Genomic DNA, 23,831 nt, shown 5'->3' on the forward strand with positions numbered 1-23,831 from the left:
AACGTTAACAATTCTTACATATAATACAGAAACCAAGACTGAAAGTCCCCCCCCAAAGTTACAAAGTAAAAGTTGAACCCCCCACCCCTGTATGTGTCATGAATCACCATCCCCAATTAACTACTCTGGCGGGCTTTCTAATGGTAGCCAAACATGTAGGCAGCTTGACCTTGGTTCCCACAAGAAAGTTATTGTTATGACTAAACTAGAAGAATGCATCTCTCTGTTTCCATTGCTGTGGCAATCAAAAACAAAGTAAAGATGGCTGTGGCCAGAAACGTTTGTAGGTTGACAAATAGTCTCGTTGGGCTTGGGACCTTTGGCATTGGAAATGGGAATACTGGCCCTCCAGATGATGACCAGAACTTCTATCATTACTAAGCACTGGCTATACTGGTTGTGGCTGATGGAGGCTGAAGACCAGCAAAGTCTATGGGATCTCAGGTTATTCAATCTAGATACATTACTCTGTTTTTTCTCCCATTAATCTCCCCCAAATTATGTACAGACAGCGATGGTAACCTTTATTTTAATAGCCTAGTCATTACCCAAGGAATGAAATACGTAGCAATATAAATCATAAGGGTCTCAAAGTTGAGTGATGCATGAATTTGCAGTTTGAATTCTCCTCATATGGGAACATAAAAGACTGGCTCCTTGTTGCTTTGAATGATGGAGAAAAAAGCTACTGTGTTTTAGATAATTAAATATGTCTGAATTTAGGGAAATTATAATGTATAAAAAAGAAAAAAAATGTTTTGAATAAGAATTAAAGGATTAGATGACTAGACACATTAAATGGAATATTTAAAGATTAAATATATTTTTAATCATTGTTAAAAAGAATAAGAAATTTTGGAATGAATATATATATTAGTTTAGGAGGAATATATATTTCAAGTAGTATTTTACTTTTTATGTTTCTTTTGCTCTTTTTTCCTTTCCTTTTCTTTACTGTTTTTACCTATTCTTTAAGAAATGTAAAAGTGATGAGATGGTTTATATGGGAAAAATGGATTTAAATCTTTAAATGTAATTATCTGTTGAGAAAATCTTAACCAGCAAGAATACTTTGAACTTTATGGGAGTAACAAATCTAAATAAGGACTGTAACAGGATATAAAATGAGGCAACCAGAATGATTAGATAGAAAAGAAATATTATATTGATGTGATCATTATTTCTAGGAATATTGGGAAAAATCATATATGTAACTGTTATTTATCAAAATAATAAGAACTGTACTATTTCAAGGTTTGCAAAGAAGACATTTTGGGGAAAAGGGGAAATCTGTTAAATGTAGTACGTGGATTATGGATTATAGAAACCAACTGTTAATGATTTTTCTTTACAAATGTAAACCCAGCAAACACACTGTTTACCAACTATTAAGTGATTTATGTTTTAAAAAATCAATAAAATATATGGGGGGGGGAAAGAAAAAAGCTACTGTGTTTTTGACATGCAAGAAATGTTTAAAGGAAACCAACCCAGGAGGCAAGATTAGCCATTTCACTGAATTGTACACTTTTATCTTTTGGTTTAAAGTAGACTAGTCAGCAGGCAATTCATGAATGGATCTCCCCAAATTTAGTTTGAAAAGGAAAATGTAGGCATGCCAGTACTGTACTGGTGAAGAATAATGTAGTGAAGAAAGCCTCCATAGGAAGCAGATGCTGAGAGAGTAGAGGGCAATTCATCATCAGTCCCTAGCTGTGAGAAATGAAGTTGGATTCAAAAGGGTCTGAACATGCAAGATTTAATTAACATTGCAGGGGAGCTTTGCTAAATGGGATGTACTTCTAAGTGAGCATTATAGATCAAATTGAGCATAGGGAAATGGATAGTAAAGCACTATAATCTACGCCATTCAAAATCATCCAGGTATTTCCACTTTCAGTTAATTATGAGGAAAGCAAATGCTTTAGAAGCCCTGAAAGCTTTACTAGGGAAGCGACTGGTTTGCAGCTTTTTTCTTTCAAGATTTATTTCTCAGTTGAATGTGAATTCTCTCCCCCTTCCTTTTCCCTCTTTGGACAGTACTAACGTCACCAGGCATGCCATAAAGGGGATCAGTAGAATAGATACTTGGCTACTTGGGGCAGGATACATTGCTGCTCATCATTTAACTTGTTAAAGTAGCACGAAAGCAACGTAATGCAGTGTTTCAATTTCTCCCTCCCTATTTTACCTTTGTGGCTTTGGAGAGCTTTTTCAAAAACAGGTGATGCTATTACATTTCACAGACCTACGTCAGCAATCACACAGCACATGTCATACTTGTCTGCTTTTTATTTTACTTCTTTTTGCTTCACCACCATGGTAGGACTTAGCTCAGCGCATCAAAGAAGAAAAGGGTATAAATTTAACAGGCACATCTAGATTAAATGGCTTAAGTAGTCATTCTCAGTCTGGTGCCCTCCAGCTGCCTTTGACTCCATTTGAGGCTGTGATGCTGCAACAATAGAAAGACAGGGATTGGGTGATGTGACTTGAAAATGAGTGGAGAATAGGGATAAAAATTATAATAACATAGATGGTTTTCTGTATGCATTAATTGTTCTGTGACTGAAAATTTAGAAGGGCAAAAAAGGTGAACGTTTTTATTGGGAGACATTTACTTCTCATTAGAATCATCTGACAGAGTCAAAATCTGTTACTTCTGGCCATAATCTATCCCTGTGTTTTTGGTTGCCACCTAATTTAGAATTTGCAGGATGGATAGCAAAGATGGAGGATGCTAAACAGATGTCAGGAATGAAATAAATCAAGTCATGTTTATTAAAAGTGTCCCATTAATTTCTTGCAATGCCAGATTCCTTCTCCAAGCTGTGGCAGTGAGCCCACAGTGGTAAGGATGGTGTTCCATGGAATTCAACTCACAAAGGGGTTGCTTTTATTAGCCCTTCAATCTCTCTCTCTCCTCTTCCTCCTCTTCCATCCCTCTGGAGTTCCTTAGTTTTAGACATCAGCAAGGAAAGGTTACATATTCATGAGGATTAAGTGTCTAGCAGGTATTGGGCACCTGCTGTGACAAAAGAGGGAAATAATTACCTAATTGGGGTTAGAAGCAGAAAGGTTGTCATCTCACAACTGCAAGAGTAAATAGAAAGAGCTAGCTTATTTAAGCAGCCTCCCTTCCAGATCTTAATGAAAAAATACAGGTCAGTCACAGGACACCTTGAAAGCAAACTCCTGAGATGTTTTTAAGGTGTCAAAAGCCAGCAAGCCCTTGTGACTTATGGGGAAAGAAGGGTGGACTGAAGACATCTCTGCAAAAGTAGAGATGACAATTGCAGTGAAGAATGAAGATCTGATGAGTAGACCTGCTCTTCATAATTCCTGTTTGGACAAGGAAAAGACTTGAGATCACCCAGAAGTGAGATCTGGGTTCCTTTGGGGTAGAATTCAACAATGCTGTTCTGTGTAGAACAAAGGACAGTATGCCATTTTGTTATCATCTAATCTTCCTATCTCCTTGCTCAGATAAACACTGCAAATTGCCCTGGGATTGCAATAATGAGTAGAGCCATAGTTGGATCTTTGAAAAGAGCAAAGTTTTCTGAAATTCAAGAAAGGCATCCTAACAGTGAGGGACCATTCTGGTCCCAGCTAGCATTGTCTCTCTTCTTTCCTTCTTTATTTCACAGTATTTAGTAAGTAATGATTCTTTTTTTTAAAAAAAATCCACACAATATTTAAATCACTGCTTATTATAACTTGTGACCTAGATTTCCATGCAAATTTATATTTATATTAGTGTTGAACTGAACATAGGGTCCAGATGTAGATTTCCCTTTTGATATGTCTACTTCATTTTATCTTCATAACAATATGAATGTGCTCAAATTGTCTGGAGTATATTTCTGAACATTTTAATTACCTTTATAGTACACTTTCTGATGTTATTTCAAGAGTGCATGTCATTTTATCCTTGCAACAACCTTGTGAGGTACTTGGACTTTGGGGTATTGATTGGATAAATTTCAACCACTGAGGTAGGTGGGGACTTGGTCTCTTTCATCCCATTCTAGCCCCTTAAACCACTGTAGTCTTTGAGGCAGGTTTGGATTATTGTGATTTTAATCTGACAAGATTAAATAAGGATGGCATGCTCCAAGTCCCATCAATGCAACAGTGTTATCTTGTGGCATCCAGGAGGTACACCTTTCTTTTCAGTCACCTAGACTGCCCTGCAGAATTTCTTCCCTACTGAAATTTGGATCGCCCCAATGTAGCCAGCCTTGAAGAAGGCCTTGAAAGTTTCGTTCTTCCCCAGGATCTAAAGGAACCCATTCCAGCCCATCGGATATGAATTACTGCCTCTAGTATATATATATACCAGCCCACCTAACAGTTCAAAAGTATGCTAATGTGAGTAGATAAATAAGTACAATTTCAGTGGGAAGGTAACAGCGCTCCGTGATGCCATGCTGGCCACACGACTGCAGAAATGTCTTTGGACAGCACTGGCTCAATGGCTTTGAAACAGCGATGAGCACCACCCCTTATAGTTGGCAATGAATAGTGGAGTAAAATCTGTAAATCAGTGGTTTAACACCCCCCCCCCTTTTAATTGCTCAGAGTGGCTTGGCAAGTGTGTGGCCATACAAATGAAAAAATGCAAAAATATAAAACAAGTAAGAGGAGGCCTAATATACAGACATGATAATACGCTAAGGAATCATTTATTAAGCCTGAGGTAATGGCAATCAAGGTTTTGTGGAATTTGAAAGTTAGGAATGAGTTAAGAATAATAAACTCAGAAGGCCTCTCTTACTTCATTTCAGCTGCTATCCAGACATTGGCCAATGTAGGCAAAGAAATTCAAGATAGAGACCATAACTAAACAATCAAAACTCTGTCCTTTTGTATTGTACAGTTGTGTTCATGTAAAAAAAGGGATCAGATTTCAAACTCATAGATATGACTGCCTTCTTGATATTTTTTTTACCCTTTCTGTATTTAGAAAGAGACTAGGCCAAATAATGATAGCTAACCACATCAACCATTTCAGCAGTGACTAGAAGCTGATTCTAGAGTGTCCTCATCCCTCATATTTGAAGACAGTCATCTATTTGGTTGCCCAAGTGTGGTTGAAGGACATAGAACTTGAAACAGGGAGGATAAGGTTCTTGTTTATTCACAGTGAACATCTGGACATCTTATGTAACATGAGTACCTGGATAGCAAGAAAGGCAGGAGCGTTGAAACAGCACTGCCCATCCACCTAGAACAGGGCTTTCAACCTTTTCACCCATTATACCACTTTTAGGATATGGCAGTATCTGAGTACCACCAGTCGCCTAGCAAGGTGTCAAAAACTTGATGACCAAAAAAACAGGGGGGGAAAATGATGTACAGGTAGTCCTCAACTTACAACAGTTCGCTTAGTGACTGTTTGAAGTTACAATGGCACTGAAAAAATGCTCCCCAAGCCACAACCGAGCAAGACACCTGCGTGCCCACCTGGCGGCGCTCTTCTTCCTGTCCGAGGTTTTCATTGTTGTGAGCGTTTCTGTTGAGGATTGGCAGCGGGGGTGGGGTGGGGGGGTTGGTTTTTATTCCCCCCATCTGCTGGCTGGTTGCAGCAGGTTTTGATCACTTCACATGACCCTGGGACACTGTGACCGTCATAAATATGAATCAGTTGCCAAGCATCTGAATGTAAATCACAAGACCCTGGGGATGCTGCAACATTCCAGCTGATCGGCACTTTTTCTGGGCTCAGCAGAAGCACCGGGATCAGCGCCAAGCTCCAGCTGGAGCCTGGTGCTGATCCTGGTGCTTTCGCTGAGCCCTGACAGCTCTGCAGAAGTGCTGATCCTGGCGCTTCCGCTGAGCCCTGACAGCCCTGCAGCTCCAGCCATCTCTCACTCAGGCTTGTGTGGTGCTGCCACCAGTTCAGCTCATTCCCCTCCCCCTCTACCACTTTTCTAGGATGGTCGTGTACCACCTGGCAAGTGCCAATGTACCACAGGTGGTACCCATACCACTGGTTGAAAAGCCCTGACCTAGAACACCCAGACAGCTCACTTGGCCAGTCTTTGGTATAATAATAATAATAATAATAATAATAATAATAATAATAATAATAATAATAACAACAACAACAACAACAACAACAACAACAACAACAACAACAACAATAATAATAATAATAATAATAATAATAATAATAATGCTTCATTACTCCATTGAAATCTTGCTATTACTCAAAAATTTTCTTCCCCAACAAAAGTGGCATTTTTCCCTCTCTATTTCCTCTCTATTTCTATTTCCTTTTCCTTTTTCAAATTTCTCGATACTTCTTGGTGCACTTTATTGTTGAAGTTGAGTGAAGAGCTTAACAGTGGATGATATTATTCTATTGTCCAGTTTCCATCACTATCATCCAACATTTTTATTGATTATGTGCCATCAAGTCGTTATCAACTCTTAGCAACAACATTGATAGATTTTTCCATGACAATCTGTTCCTAACCTTGTCTTTCAGTCTTCCAATGGTGCACTCCGAAGCCACATTGCTGGAGCATAATTCCTAATTTGAAAAAGTCCCATTGAAACACTTTCTTCGTCTTTTTGTCATGGATTTAATTGCATGGAAAGCCAAGAAAGGCACTGGAGAGAGGCTTTTGTGGTACAAAGAAGTTACCAAGGCACAATGAAAGGCAGGACATCAACTCATTTAATTCATAGCTAAAGTGCAAGAATGCAATGTCATCCATGATTATTTCTCTGAATTTCTCATGTGCTTTGAAATAAATTACAGGAACAGATTCTCTTTCCCAAATTGGTTGGTTGAAAAAATATTTGGTTAATAACAGGTTGGTAGGGGAATATTCTCTGGAGAACTTTACAGTTACTACTTCTAAAAGTGAGTCTTAAATACTAATTGCTATTTAAATATATTTAGCATGTAAAGTGGGCATGAGGATGGGCTCCAGCATGATTCTGAAAACTTGGAAGACTAAACTTCTGGTCCTGGTGACCGACCCAGATTGGATCCGGCAACATTATTCTGGGATACATATATTTGTCTTCATTCATTTGTATGTACTAAACACCTCATTTGGTCTCTGTTTTGGAAATTCAGAAGTGATCATTCCATAGATTTGCTATAACCAACAACTGCTAATCTATAATTCTGATACTCTAAGTATGCCTTTATATTCCTTTAATGTGACTCCCTCACATACAGGTAAAATTCACAAAAATATACACACTCCATCTCTGCCATTCCATTGTATTAAAAAAAGTTAAGACCGGAAGAAATAAACTGGTTATTTCCTTCCTATGGACAATGGTCATAATGACTTTATTCATAAGGCATGCAATTTAAACACTTTTTAAACATAACATCCTTGCTCCCATTGTGATTGTATCCTTTTGTTAAAAAGACAAAACCAGTTGGCTTCTTAACATAAAAGAATGGTACAGAACAACTATAGAATTAAAAGCAAGCTGCTCAGAAGACTCAAGCAGTATCAGACGTTTGGCAATCGAAAAAGATAAAGGAAAAAATGGAAGTGCAAAACGGCCTCCAGGTCTCCATGACAACCTTCAGAATCTCTATAGTCAAGCATGTTATTCCAGGGGTCCCCAACCCCTGAGCTGTGGCCTATTTGGAATTGGGCCATGTGAGTGGCTGGCCAGAATGCGGAAGTGCGCAGCTCAATTTCCATGCCCAGTGCTTCCCCCAGCTGGGCCACCAAGCCACTAAGGTTGGGGACTGCTGTGTTATTCCACTCTGACCACGTGTTAAAAAACCCCAAACCCTACATCTTTTTACACAGAAAATCAGTGCACTGGAGGGAAACACTTCTTGCTAATATGCTATTGCTACACAGGGTGGAAAATTTGAGTACCCTTGCAATCTTTCCATTTTTAAAAATAAAATAAGGACAGAGCTGTACCTCATATCAGGTGAGTAATTTGAAACCTACTATTTGAAATCTGAAACAAGTCAGGGTATCGAATCTCTTTTCTTAACTCTCTGTGCCTCTGCTGTGCCATCTCTTTCCTGCCACATTCTTTCATAAGCATGTTTGAAGTAATAATTTCTCTTGGGAGGCAAGCTGCGTAAGCCAGGCTCAGACCTTGACTACATTTGACCTCCTGTCCCCATGCAGAACAAGAGAAAGGAAGTAGTAAGCACTCTTTAATTGCATTAGTTACAAACATGCTCCACGAATGCCAGACCAATTAGTGATGTTTCTTTCTCCTTCAAAGAGCCAAAAAACATAGCCTGTCATTTAGAAAATGTCAGCAGGCTCAAGCGTGTTGGCCTGGATGAAACAGCATGCCTGCCATCACCTAGAGCCTATCAGGATGGGAGCAGGCAGGTGAACGGATGGAAACATTTTGTGTTCCAGCAGAATAAATATGCTACACTTTATGCTTAAGGATGTAAGAGAAATCTGCAATAAATTTAAGCACACTTTTCAGTTCCACCTCCTGTGGATTCATCTCATAGATGTGAATGACTAGGGATGCTGCTGGATCATCCTCTATTAGTTTGGGAAAATTATTGATTTTTCATTTAAAAAAACCCTTAAGGTTGCTTGGAATATATTCCAGAAAGGTTTCTGCAGGTTTCTGTTGTACATAATAAATAAATATTTTTAAAAAGCTAGCATAATGCTAATTCACTCATTTTACATATGCGAAGTCCAGATTCATTTAGCATCATACCCACCCATCATATGGGCAATGTTACATTATACAATTAAAAATTGTATGGAGGAGGTGACAGGGAGATGCAGAGAGGAAATTATATTGAGTAGATTTTTTCCTCCCCAGGAAAGATCTCAAGATCATAAACTGGTTAGTAGAAGGGTAAAATAAAATGGTGGGGATGTATGTAAAGCATCCAAGAAGCAGTTGGTTGTGTCCTAGCTGATCTTGTCTGGTCTAAGAAGCCCAAAGTTAGTGCTTGGATAGGTCACTAAAAAGGGGCTATAGGCAAGGCTGTAATAAAAAAAATAAATTCATTCTAGAAAAGAGGATGACAAACCACTTGGGCACTTTTGCCAAGAAAAGTATTTGGCAACATCTACAGTATGTAATGACTAGATAAGCTTGAAGTTAAGACACATTTTTCAAAACACTGAATATTTTTGCTCAAAGTTTCAGTGAAGCATATTCCTAAGTTTGCAAATATGGATTGTCAGGAACCTCTTTTGGCAAGAGTCTGAAAGAAAATGGTACAACAATTAATTTTAGCTACATTAAAAGACCAGTGATATGACAAAACTCACAGACAATAGCAACATAGATCCCCCGCAAGTCCTGCTGTGCTATCTCATTGTGATGGCAGGTGGGGGAGATGAACAAATGCTGGAAGTATATGCCAAGAGATGCCAAGATCTCAGCAGGATCACCCAAGGGATGAAGGTTATGCCTGCTGACCTGCTAAAGCAAGGTGGCATTAATATAGGGGAACAGCAATAAGGGAAGATGCTAAAGTCAGATCATTTTAAGTCACAATGACAATTTCAAACTATGTGGGAGAAGACAATAGTAAACTACTCTTGTATTTTACAAAGAAAGCCATATGGATACAGAAATCTATGTGGTTGCTTACTTGATGATACTCAATCAATCAGTCAACAGCAGAGATGAATAATGATCCAAACTTCTGCACCAATTGAGTAAGAAAGACCATTCCATGTTTATAGACAACAAAGCTGCATTGTTAACCCCTATCTTTCATGACTGCAGAGCCACGGTGGAGCAGTGGTTAGAATGCACTATTGCAAGCTAATTCTGCTGACTATCGGCTGCCAGCAGTTCGATTTTCACCAGCTCAAGACTGACTGAGCCTTCCATCCTTCTGAGTCAGTAAAATGAAGACCCACATTGTTGGTGTAATATGCTGATTCTCTAAACCGCTTAGAGAGGGCTGTAAAGCACTGTAAAGTGGTATATAAGTCTAAGTGCTATTGCTATCCACCTATGTAGGTTGTTTTTAATTGGTATTCACTCACAAGTTTTTCTTAACTACATCCAGTAAGAGTGATTTTTTTTCTATTTGAAGTTGATATTTAGATTTACACAAGGCATTTTTTCCATTACCTCATGGCTTCTTCTCTTGCCCTATGTGCTTAAATATTCAGAAGAACATGCATAGATGAAAATATATCTAACAAAACAGCTCAAGGACAAAAGAATGCTAATATTGTTACTGAGTGCTAGGAAAGGTTAAGCTATCTTTCTATTTGCATTTTGCATTTTTATTTAAGGAAAGGTTTGGTGGGGTGGGGGGAATGGAAATCCTGCTGAAACACACTGATGGTGTTCTTTGTATATGCAAAGTCCCCAGTTCAATACAGAGTGTTTGCTCTCTTTTCCTTCACAAGAACTACAGGTAATTCTTGACTTACAACTATTTGTTTAGTGACCATTTGAAGTTATAATATTGAAAAAAGTGAGTTATGATTAGTTTTCTTACGAATGTTGCAGAATTGCCAAGGCCACAGAATTAAAATTCAGACTCTTGGCAACTGGCGTGTATTTATGATGGTTGCAGTGTCCTGGGGTCATGTGATCACCTTCTGATCAGGAAAGCCAGTGGGGAAGCCAGATTCACTTAACAACAGTGTTACTAACAATTGCAATGATTCACTTAACAACTATGACAAAAAAGGTAGTAAAATGGGCAAAACTACTTAACAACTGTCTTGCTTAGCAATGGAAATTTTTGCTCAATAATGATAATAAATCGAGGGCTATCTGTATGTTGAAAAAAAAAGCCACTGTGGGAGTTGCTGTTATTCCAAAGTATTGGTTTGGATCTGGCTTGTATCAGCTAAACATTAGTACCCATGCGATTGATTTTTTTTTTGCATAAGCTTTTTTTTTTAAAAAAAAAACCCCAACAACTTGTCACTGCTTTACATATAATATTATAGTGGAAACGGAAATAAGGGACAAGTTTTTCCATGTAGCCCTGCTTTTTATAACAACTTGCCTCTTGCAATATTCTGGAGAACTCTGTAAACTCTGTATTTTAGTGCCTGCATGGTTGGTCTTAATAAATGTATTACCATAAAACAACTGGATGAAAATATTGCAGGACCGGGTGGTCCAAATGTCCATAGCCACTCAGTCTCTAGGACATAACAGATGAAATGTTTAACAGGATACAGTATGAACATACATCACTGAACAAATTTTGCTCCAGTTAAATCCTTTAATTTTTTTATTTAGACCATATGCTGTGGATATTTGGACCATGTCATCATGCAGGATTTCTTTACTCTTGAATGGGGATGCATTTCCCCATTTGGAACTGATAGGCAATTTGGACTGTTTTTTCCTGGACTTACAGCACCTGCTTGAAAAGGTGATAGGTGTAAACTAGGGAGGAGATTCATCTTGTGCACCAAAATCACATTCTTATTCCTGGACTTTGGCCATTCTGTCACTCATGGGTTGGTCATCTTACATGCAGACTATTGCCAAGTGTTCTACATGGGTTGCACTTGAAGACACTCAGAAGCTGTAGCTGGTTCAGAATGCAGCAGCATAGGGAGTCATGGGAATGCTATGGTTTCATGAACCAGACCGCTTATTAGCTTCTGGGTACAATTCAAGGGGCTGATTATCATATACATAAAGTTCTTTGTGGCATAAGGCTTGGCTGAAGGAGTTTCTGTCCTTCATGTAGAATAGTATGATCCAGGTTCCACTAATGAAAGTGTCATCAGATGGGACCGCGGAAGTAGTTCTTTCTCTGTTGCAGGACTTATGGCCACTACTTTGTCAAACAGTACTTCAAAGCATTTTTTTCCCTCCAGGCTCTGGGCTACAACAGACCTCTTATGTATTCTCTTGCATGTCAGGAAGTCAGCATTATTTCTTCTTTATATTTGTACTATTTTTAGCGTTGCCTGTTGCTCGGAATCACTATGGAGTCAGGCAACCTTTAGATTGATTAAAAAATATAAAATACATCATACATTTTTAGAACAAGTGCTCACAACAGCAGAATGCCTTATCCAAAAATCTATGAGGTAATAACAATTAAGTATAATTGTTAAGAAACTGCCACACCCATCACAGATCAGCCTAACTGTACGCTCCTGTAGCTTCAGGACAAGACTAGTCTATCTGTTGTGCTCAGTATTTCACTGAGGAGGAAAAAGCTCAGAGCAAGCTGTCTCTTCATCAGCCTTTCCTTTATAATGGTAAAGTAATGAACCTTCAACTTTGTTTATGAAGCCAGATTTTGGATTTCTAGCACCCTCTACTGGCTACTGAATTTAGGGAGAGAAAGAAAGGTTTTAAAATAGCAGATTAAAAAAGGCCAGCAGATCTGCCACCTTTCTGGCTATTCTCACATCAAACAGCATCCCGACATATATTGTACGGCCTGTGAAAATAACGTATGTATATTGGCATTGTACTTCAAGAAAGCCAAGCGTGAGAACAGGAAATAAAAGGTTCACCTCTGAATTATCCTATGGAAGTCATCTTGCCCATCCTGCAAAAACCAGGTGAACAAAAACAAAACCCGAAAAAGGGGGCACACAAAGCTCTCCATTTTGAACTATTAAACACCTACATCTTTGTTCCAACCTTGGGACAACTGCTTTGGAAGTTTATTGTGTGTGAACTTTCCAAAACAGTATTCAAGAGTCCCAAGTTGGAAAGATGAGGCTGCTTGAATGAATTGAAGAGATACTTGGTTATGTTTTCCAGAGATTCTGAAGTGCTCCTACCCAGGCTTTGCCAGGCCTAATAAGTATAATAAACAGTAAAATAAGCTTTACAAGCTGTTAACACCTGGGTGTGTTAGTTTAAAAACAAGAGAAAATATGTCGCTTTGCAGTGTCACATTCAAGAGTGACATGGATCTTTCCTAGCTGCAAATCTTCCTACAGGGCTTCAGGCAGAAATAGTTTGTCAATTAGTAAAAACTGTACAAACACTTTAAGGCATCAAGCATTCAAATAATTTTTGTCAACTATCTTTGCACTGGTTTATTATTTTATTTTTAGAATGCAGTAGTTCATTGTTAAATATTAGCAAACAGTACAAAAATATTTATGCCATTTCTCCAATGAAGTATTTATTGCTTTATGCACTCTTGTGGAAAGTATGATCAGCATATAGTAAAATAAAAATAAAATGAAACTCGGGTGTTTCAAAGCAGTGGAAATATCTCTCCTGTAGTTATGACCAAAAACAAAGTGCTTGCACCTTGAAAGGCCATAGAAGAAAATGCAGCTATACTCTTGAGATAAGATTCTTATCGCACATTCAAGGAAAGAGTGATGATGGAAGTAACTTCTTTTGGTGACAGATCTTTCTACATATTTGTTTCCTGGTCTCCTCCAGTGATTCTCAGCTAACTGCCATTGAAGTATCACCATTAAGCACAAAAGCCATGTTGTGTAAACATGCCTTGGAACTCTTAACTTCTCAAGGGAGAGATGTTTGGTTTCCATGTTCTTTTCCCTGGTTCTCTATTGTTGACCTCAATAGCAGTCACAAAAGATCACAATATAATTTTACTACAACTAAACAATGAGGCTTTCAGAGGGAGCAGTTAGCAGAAATACGTTAGAGAAAATTAGCTATATTCTTTAACAGCTTTCTTACCTCACACCCTTAACAGAACACTTTTTATTTGTTACAGACATGTTACTTATTAAGTTTTAGTGTTGATAAAAAAAAGCTTTTAATATTGTAATAAAATATCAAGGTGACACTTTAGCAAGAAAATTGCAACAAATAAAAGCAACAGCTATTTTTATGCTGTCTCTCTTTTGACCTCCCTGAATAGGACAATACTACAGATTATTTTTCTTTGGACTGAAATATGTATTGCAGATATTAGATGTAACAGTGGCAAAAATTTAGTTCCAATTACATGGAGAATGCATCTATTTTAACATTCTAGGAGATGCACAGTATTTTATTTGATGCGATAAAGGACTTTGCGTTGCATGCGATGCTGAATCTCACCACGACGCATCATAAGCTGCAGCACCCTGTAGATGGCGTGCTCAGGATATTTCTGAGGGAAGGAAAATGGAAAAAGACATTTTGTGAAAACTAACACACCTAAAAGTAACAATGAAACTTAAGGACAATGATGGACAAATTATGGCGCTAATCTGGAGAATTAACATTGAATTTCTGTATTAAATAAGACAGCTTCATTTTCACCTACACTTTGTATTAAGCATAATAATTTGTCTGTTAGGGAATATTCCAGGTACTTCTCAATTTATGGCCTTAATTGATCCTGGAATTGTGGTTGTAAATTGTCCTGATCATTAAACAGGTCATCACGGGACGACCCAATTTTAATTTTTTGTGGCAGTCATTACGCAATTGTCTGCAGTGGGTGTTTTTTGCTGGAAAGTGGAAGCCAATGCTGGTTTCCAGCAAAAACATAAATCATAGACACATGACTGTGAGATGCTGCAACTAGTCATAAATGTGGACTTGTCTGCCAAGGACCCACTTGACTGCAGTGGGGAGAAGGGGTCCAGAAGTTTAAATCTTGGTTATAAATACCTTTTGGGGGATAAGTCGTAACTTCAAATTGCCTCTAAGCAACCAGTTAGAAGTCAAGGACTACCTGTACTATTCCCAACATGAAAGTACATTTTCTATGCAAAGGGACACCTATTACTCCCTCTATAGTAGGGGTCCCCAACCCCCGGTCCATGGACTGGTACTGGTCCACAGCAAGCCAGAAACCAGGCCATGAAAACAAGTGAAGCGGAATGCAGGCAGCACACAAAACCACGCTCCCTCTGGTCCACAGAAAGACCTCTCTCCACAGAACCAGTCCCAGGTGACCAAAAGGTTGGGGGCCGCTGCTCTATGGTATGCAATCAACTACTGAGAGGAAATGAAAATTCTCTGCACTCCACCTATATCCCTGATCCCTTTGCATCCTCCAAATTCGAAGGACAGGAGAAGCTGTTCTAGAACAGTGATGAATAAATATTATGATGGACTGAAGCACACTTCCTTCCTTCCTAAAATTAATTAGGTCTGCACATCTTGCAACTTGGCCAGACAACCAATAGCATACATTCTAGGGGTTCCGTATATTCTTGATATTGTTCATAAACCTTTTCATTCGTGTAACTTTCACTGGACTATAGCTGAGAGAGCACTTCTAACTGCCTCTCTCAGGTAACTTACTTGTTTCACAAAATCCTGGATAATGCTGTGTTCAGATACTTGGGAGCCAATGGCAAAGCGACGCTTGAGTTGTTTCTCAATACGAGACAGCATCTCTTGGTCTTCCTGAGTAGTGAAACCTTCTACTCCTACAGAGAGGGCATTATTACAATTAACATGAGACAGACATTTCTTTATAGAAATAAATTGTTCAAATCTTTGATATCAAAATTTGCAACAGCACACTTTGTATCAGCATGAGTTGCTCTGTTTCATTTCACCAGTTTAAACAAAACCTGAATTTAATACAACTGAAGTGGAAGGTTCATATTTATTTTTTTGTCTCCTAAGAGTTCCTTTATTAAATTCAAACAAATAAACACAAAAGAAACAGTTAATCTTGCTGAACTAAACTTGTTTGCACACAAATATATAATTAAAGGAAGTATTTCACTAATAATTGAGCTTTCAAATGGATTCCACCTTGACCACTCATACAATAATTGTTTAGCATGTTAGTGTCTCTAAGCCATTTCATCTACATTACTGCAGACTTTTTCCTTACAGCAATGCTTAAGGTAAAGAAAATATTGCACTATCACAGACGGGTATGACAGCAAAGAAATTAAATATATTTATTTATATATCATTTACACACTGCCTCAATTGTATACAGGCTCTCAGCAGTCAACAAAAATCACAGCAGAAGGAAGATTTGAGGCAAATACTTCATGTATGATTCTTATACTCCTATACTCCAAAGTTGAATTAATAATCTTAATTTTTCAAAGGCCAGCCAGCCTGAAAGCTGAAGAAAAAAAAATCAGCAATCTACCATTACCTTTGAGAGCCAGATTATCAACACATGTATATCCGGCAATCTTTGGTCAATGAACACAAGCAACATGTATTTCCTTGGGGAAACCCACCTGAGAGGTTGCCTGACAAAGCAGCATCGAGGGTCGACACCTGGAAGAGCCGCAGGGCTTCTTCAATGTCTGCCTCAGTAGCAAAAGGCTGGAGCTTCATCTTACTGAGGGATTCTGCTATTCGCACAATGGCCTCCAGCTGCCTGCATGGGATGAATGAAAAAGCTCCTTTAAAATAATACAAAAGAAGTGAAAGAAATAACCATGACTAAGAGAAGTAGAAGTCTTTAAAATTCTAAAAGAAAAAAGGTGAAGCATTAAATCAATAAAAATATTAACTGGAAATTAAATTTGAATAAGGATCATTTCAGCATGCCTATTCAAAATAATTCTGTTTTTCTATTCTCTTTTCATTTTAGGAAATGATCCCAATTTCCTGAATCAAGCCAAACACATCCTGTTTACTTTGCATTTTATGTCCACTTCTAACAAGACAGTGCGATGAAGGTCTCAAAAGTGCTGAAACAAGACTTTTTTTAAAAAAAAATAATAATAATATATTGATCCTAATGGAAGTTCAAATTCTCACTGTTTTCAAATTTCCAGTGGTAACATGTGTATCTAGACAATGCAGGCTGCATCTGATGAAGAGACCTCAAGATCATAAAAGCTTATGCCTTTTAATAACATTTGTTAATCTGAAAGGTTGCACCCAGACTTTCTGATTTATGGGTATCAAGGAGCATGTCTGAAATGGCAAAAATGTTTTGAACCTGGAACAAACTGTCCCATTCTGATGGTTCCAGATTTCAGATGAAACAGAATAGAAATAAGTGGACCAAGGCTATTTAACCCCGTCTTCCCTCAGCAGATTTTAATATGACCTATCCCCACTGGTCCATTCACCCCAATATTCCCACTGAAAAATTCTAATGTACTGTAGTATAGCCATCATGCCTCTCCCCCACATCTTCTTAGTATCTTTTCCTTATCCTCTCAGCTGCCAACATTCTTAGTTTTCTCTGCTCTCTATATACCAAAACCGCTCATGTACAGATCAAAACAGTCCTAGTTTTTATCTGGACAGACCAATCTATCCCTAGACATGCAGGTTTCAGTTCAGTCATAGGCCAAACCAGCTTTTGTGCATGGGACAGTTTGTGCACAGAAGACTTTGTATATCCTTATGTATACTTACTGGCTGGACAACTGTCCTGAGAAATAACATGAACCTTCTTGTCTAATGACATTCTTTAGAGAATCAGAAACTGTACAGAAGAACCTTTCTGTACAGTTTCTCTACTAAATAACCATTATCTAGTTCCTCACCTGAAACCCAGATGTTTATTTCCCCTTACCTTACTGTAATGGGAATGTTGGAGCGATGGTCGCTTTCTCTTTCATGTTCGCGGGCACCACTGCGCATAAGAATATAGCGGTTCTTCAATTTCTCTGCAGCTTCTGCAGAGAGGCGAGGACCACATTTTCTATGGGAACAAATACAAACCTTAATATTTCAGCATACACACACAGACATATATACATATGTACACATATACCACATAAATACAAAATCATTTTGTCTCACCCATTTTTTAATTCTTATGGCATAATCACAAACCAAATTTTACACATTAGTAAGTCATAATGTAGTTCAGTATGTTGTGTGAACACATCCACTGTGGCTTATTAAACTAACTATTATTAGAACACCTTAATATATGAACTTAGTCTCCAGGCTGTTCAATTTATGAAATGAAAATGGATGTTCTAAAGCAAGGCTTTTCAAACTTTTCACCAATTGTACCACTTTTACGATATGTCAGTGTTCGAGTACCACCTAGCAAGGTGTCAAAAACTTGATGACCAAACAAACAAAAAACCCAACCCTCTTCAAAGTTGCAATTTCACTGAAATGACCTATGACCATTTTTCACACTTATGACCATTGCAGCATGCCCAAGGTCATGTGATTTATGTTTGGATGCTTGGCAACTGATTCATATTTAGGATGGTCACAGTGTGCCAGGGTCATGTGATCCCCTTTTGCAACCTTTTGACAAGCAAAGTCAATGGCAGGGCTGCTGGTGGCCAAGTGCTAAGGTGGGAATTCCTTCCCTCCCTCCTTCCCTGCCTCCCTCTTTCTCATTCACATCTCCTTCTGAAGGAAGAATTTGACACACACCCCACCCCCCACCCCATATTTTCCCTCTTCCATACAGTATATTCATCAAACAAAGAAAAGCCTCCAGAGACAGAAAAGGGAACTGGGGGAACTAGCTTAAAAAGACACATTCCTCTTTAAGAATTAGTTACTGGCAAGAAAGGAAAGTTACTGCAGCTGGCACTTAAGGAAGAAAAATAAAATGTAGTAAGTACTGGCTGCCGGCTCCATTCGTAAGTAAAGGAATGCTACAGGCAAAATCCATTCAGGAGAAAAATACTTCAAAATCCGTTGCAGCAAAACTTACAGCTAACAATAGCAGAGCAATAGAATCTAACATGAGCCATCAGCCAAATAGAAATTGCCAAACACTCCTTAAGAACACAAAGCCCACATTGCACAAATCTCAGAACTTCAAAGTCATAAAGGCACATAAGAATCCTTCTAATCTCCTCCTCTGTGCCTCACCTCCAGCCGATGCTGCCTTTCTTCATTGCTGTCTTTCTTCATTCCTCGTGGAGAGCAACCCTCCCCCCACTCTGTTTCTTGCCTGTTTGTTGCTGTCAGCACGGATGGCTGCCACAGAAGTTGTAGATCGGCTAATGGCCGGCCTGCTTGATCTCCTCTCCCCCCACCCTCCTTCTTCTTTCCCTTCAGTGCAGATACAGCTGACTCCACCTTCTCCCAAGGCTGCATCTTTTTTCTCTCTCTCCCTCTCCTGCCCAAACTGCATCCTTTTATAGCCTCTCCTGTCTCCGCCCCCTCCTCCTCCTTTCTCTTCCAGGTGAGCTGGAAGTGAGCCTGGGGCCTTTGCCTCACCCCAGCCACTCTCAGTCCACCCCAGAGGACTCTCCCACAGTAAGTACCTCGAGGACCACCTGCTGCCGGCGTCAACTCCCCTCCGCCCTGTGCGTGCCCACAGAGAGGGCCTCCTCAGGGTGCCTCCGGTCAGGGAATGTCGACTGGTGGCCCCCAGGGGGAGGGCTTTCTCTGTGGGCGCTCCGGCGTTATGGAACCAACTGCTGGTTGAGCTCCGGATGGCATCGGACCTTCGCTCCTTCCGGCGCGGGCTGAAGACCCACTTATTTGAACTAGCTGGTCTGGCCTGATGGGGAATGTTAGGTTTTTTTTAATGGGGCTTTTATTGTTATTGTAATTTTTAATTGGGCATTTGTTTAATTCCTTTTTAATTTTTGTATTGTTATTTATATATGCCCTGTTAACCGCCCTGAGTCCTTCGGGAGAAGGGCGGTATAAAAATTTAATAAATAATAATAATAATAATAAGTGCTGTGCTGCGCTGGCTTGTTCCCTCCCCCACACCACTTGGCTGGGCAGGGCCGCGTATCACCTGCCACATGCTAATGTACCTCAGGGGGTACGCATACCACCAGTTGAAAAGCCCTGTTCTAAAGTGATTTCTTAATGATATGCCTTTTCTTCTCTAGCATCTTTGGGATGCTTATAGCATCATGAAACTTATTAAGCATGGTTGAGTGGCCGTCTTCCCTACGCTCCTTAATGTGGACCGTTACTTTAGGGACACTTGAGGGAAGGCATTTTTGGAGCTGAAATATCACCCTGGCCCTCGAGTCAGAATGAAGGAAATTCTGCTTTTGCTTTAGCACTGAGCTGAAGACCTTTTGAATCTCTAGAACCAAAGCAAAACATCTATTTTTTCTTTTATTAATCTGAAGCATGCTTGAAAGGTTTCCACCACACTTTCCATGTAATTACTGCTACAATTGTCTTACTCACGCTCTGCAGTAGGCAATCAGCTTCTTCAGTTTATGCAGCTCAATCTCACCCTCAACTGCCTGTGTTTGGGTTAAGGCACTTACATGTAGTGACATCACATGCTTGGCCAGGGTCTAGGGAACAACAAATAAATTAAGTAGAAGGGGGAAAAACCCCCACTGAAACTACCTTCTGCACTTACTATTAATGCAATAAAGCAACAGCTTTGTTATTTCTGCATGCTAACTTTTTTTAAAAAAGCACTGACTGCTCGTTAGTTATAATAAGGTTATTATACCTTATTCACCTTTCATATAATCTTTGGAGAGCAATTTAGGGTATGTTTATGCAACACAGTCACAAGCTAGGCAATCAAACTTTGAACTCATTCATATGTAGTTAGTCATATCATGTGAACACAGAAGATCTGATTAAATGGCTTACGGTTATGCTAATGTTGAGTAGGTGTAATATGAAAGCAGAGTCTATAAATCTTGTAGAATTTATAAATGGTTTTACAACACTTTCCAGGCAGAGATAACATTTGAATACAATAGGACCTAAATTTGCAGAATACTTACTGCCTTCCAAATGCTAGCTTTGTTTTATAAGGAAGACTAAAATATTGGCTAAATTCTCTAGAATGGTTACAGAGAATATAGAATTACACTCCTTATCTAACCCTTCTTTTAGAGATATACTGTTACATAAAAGAAATGGAATATAGGCTTTCACAAAATCAAGTCTTTGTGCCATTGTTTCTAGTTTTAAAAAACTGAATTTCCCATACAATTTCCCCCACTTTGTACTGGGCTATTCAAACAACCCACCATGTCTCTTTCCTCATTGTGCTCATCTTTGACAATGAAGATCATGTCAAATCGGGACAAAATGGTGGGCATGAAGTCTATATTTTCCTCTCCTTTAGTTTCATCCCAGCGTCCAAACACAGAGTTTGCAGCTGCTAACACAGAGCAGCGTGAATTTAGGGTAGTGGTGATGCCAGCCTGCATGATTGCACAGAGAAAGGAAAAACCTGTATTAACCAGCACATAGTATAGTCAAAAGTATGGGACTTATGCAAGTTCTTACTGTATTGGGCCTACCATTTAGAAAAACGGAAAGTTAGAGTAAGATGCAAATCAGCCTAGAACATTTCCCCATCATGTCCTATAAAATAATGTGTAATAATCTATAACCAATGACTTTCCAAGGCCCACAGTAAGGCACTCTTAACTCTCTATAGAAAAGCTGAACCAATTTAATTATTGTCAGGGTTAGGGACCAAATGGGAACCTTAAGCCTTTGTAAAACTTTAAAAAATACCCACTTCCTGCCTTAAACTTTACAATACTAGAAAGAATCAACTTTTTCTTCTCTGCCCAGTTGTGATTGCATAATGTTACCATTATGCTTACTGTGGTCCTGGACAGGTTGCAAAAAAAACCCCAAAGCCCTTGGCTCCAAAAAATGCTGTGCAGTCCTGAGAAGGAAGAATGAACTCAATTGCATTAGATATTTTAAGGCCAGCCTGAACAGCCCCCAGTCTCTTAGCTAAAAAAGCTTTCAGACTTACTGATATGACCCACCGGCTTCTCTCCTAAACCCTTACCTTTTCTGGTAAAAACTTTAAATCTGCAGTTCCTTCAAGCATTTCTCACTTGCAAGGTTTTAGTTACTTTCAAGATCAAATGAGAATCTAATTGCTATGCAATGGAGAGGATTTCCAAAAGCTTGTATGGATGCATAAAAGGCTTCAGGCAAGTAAGTCAGCAGAATGGTTCCTTTCATGCTTTGGAGTCACCTACTTGCTACTGTGCATCCTTTCCTCCCCTTCCCCTGAGATTTATCCAGAGTCAACTTCATCCTTGGTGAGAAATAAATAGTCCCTGGTTTAAATCCATATTCATTTGTAAATGAACAGAAAAATGGACTGAAAAAAATAACTGAGGATTTCTCAGAAGCAGCTATGGTAAATTCACCTTGGCAATGGAGATGGTCTGCTGCTCCATAGCTTCATGGATGGCCACCCTATCATCTTCACGCATCTTTTTCAAAGAACGGGGGAAACAACAGGCCAAGTTTCCATATATGGAAGAAAATAATATCACTTTGTCAAAATATTTTAAATAATGTTCAAAGTAATTATGCGCTGCTTTATGAAAGTTGGGATTCACAGTAAAACTGGTAGCTTAAATGAATACATTTTTGAAAATTGCTCTGCTTAAGTTGGTTTGTTTGGTTCTTTTTGAATTACAGAAGTTTTACTATTCTCAATTTCTTTAAAATGAAAGCATAAATTTATATAAAGCTCTCTTCTTAATGTGATTTGAACTTACTATGCATATTCCTTGACTTATAACCATAATTCTGACCTCAAATACAGTAAGTCATAGTGATTGTTAAGCAGCTCACCATGTGACTACATCTGATTTTATGATTTTTCAGCAGTTGTTAAATCAAACACCATGGTCATTAACAAATCCATTATATAGGTGCACAATTTTGTTGGAAACAAAAGTAAATGCCAGAAACTGGCACAAAATGTGAGCAGAGAATGTTGCAAATGGCTGTAAATGTGAGCCAGTTGCCAAGCACCCAAATTCTAATCACCCAACCATGGGAGTGCATGATTGTTGGAATTTCAAAATTGGGTTATAAGTAGCACTGGGGAGATCCATTGTAACTTTTTTTTAAAAATCCCATTTATATCCCGCCCTTCTCCGAAGACTCAGAGCGGCTTACAATCTAAGAAGCACAAATCAATGTGCTTAGCAATAGCCTTCATTCTATGTATATGCCTTTAAACTGTTGCTAAATGACTGGTTGTTAAGCAAGAACCACCTGTATTTCAATCTTAAAGCCCATTCAAAACACACACCACACATTTCTTGACAGTATTACAACAGATTTTTTTGCTAACCATTCCATCTGTACCTTGTCAAACTCGTCAATACATACTACTCCTCCATCAGCCAAGACCATGGCTCCACCTTCTACAAAGAAGCTCCGTGTAGCTGGGTCTCTGATCACTGAGGCAGTTAGACCAGCTGCACTGCTGCCTTTCCCTGAAGTATAGACCTGGAAGGGAGGAAAAAGAGACTCAAATATTCTAGGTCAGAACTTCTGCTTGATAGTGAAAGAAGAAAAAAGCTGCTACTTCTGAAACGGTTCCCCATTTATATTGCTCCATTAATTTGGAATTGCCTTTCTATGACTTAAATTTGTACTCTAAAACCTAGTTCAGACCTTGACTTTCTTCTAAGTCACAAATTGTAGATTATTATATGTTCAAGCTGCCTTTTTATGTATAACTCAAGGTGATGAACATAACTAATACACTGTGTCCTACTTTCCCCACAAAAACCCTATGAGGAGGGCTGGGCTGAGAGTGATAGACCCCAGTCAATTTTCATACCTAACAGAGGGCTGGAATATAAATCTCCTGGTTTCTTGCCCAGTACCTTAACCGTTACACCAAACTGGCTCTCTCTATATAACATCCCACTCTGTCTTCACTGTTTACTATTTAGGACAATACAATTACAAAGGCCTTGAGCACCCATATTAGCCAAGTTGAAATTCCTGACTTAAAAATAAAATTTATTAAAAACTCTTCATCTCCTGGTACCTGACATACATTATTATTAGCCTTTTGATCACTCAGCTATAAGTAGTAACGTCTGTTTTATCTTTTCAACCTTCACATCATACCAATTATCCATGTACAGGTCAACAAGTAAGATTTCTCAAACAAGACAACCTCTAATATCAGTATTTTTCAGTTTATGCAATAAAATCAGAAGACAAGATGAATGAGCTTATAAACTAGTGGAATGACAATGTATAATTTTAATAATTAAAATGGTATGCCTATAGTTCAGGTACATAACTGCCCTACAAGTTACTTA

General features: G+C 38.7%; 1 protein-coding gene across 1 annotated transcript in view; it reads right to left on the reverse strand.

The window, feature by feature from the left end:
* Positions 1-12,990: 12,990 nt before the first annotated feature.
* The window catches only part of MCM5 (minichromosome maintenance complex component 5), a 30,067-nt gene continuing 19,226 nt past the window's right edge, over positions 12,991-23,831 (reverse strand). The window contains exons 10-17 of the mRNA XM_081331873.1: positions 22,858-23,001; positions 21,903-21,968; positions 20,751-20,927; positions 19,942-20,054; positions 17,378-17,506; positions 16,080-16,222; positions 15,172-15,299; positions 12,991-14,026 (exon numbers count right to left, since the gene is read on the reverse strand). Coding sequence (XP_081187999.1) covers positions 13,925-14,026; positions 15,172-15,299; positions 16,080-16,222; positions 17,378-17,506; positions 19,942-20,054; positions 20,751-20,927; positions 21,903-21,968; positions 22,858-23,001 — 1,002 coding nt within the window. The 3' untranslated portion in view covers positions 12,991-13,924. The remainder of the gene's footprint in view (positions 14,027-15,171; positions 15,300-16,079; positions 16,223-17,377; positions 17,507-19,941; positions 20,055-20,750; positions 20,928-21,902; positions 21,969-22,857; positions 23,002-23,831) is intronic.

The sequence above is a fragment of the Vipera berus genome (assembly GCF_964194415.1).
Source record: "Vipera berus genome assembly, chromosome: 6".
Taxonomy (NCBI): domain Eukaryota; kingdom Metazoa; phylum Chordata; class Lepidosauria; order Squamata; family Viperidae; genus Vipera; species Vipera berus.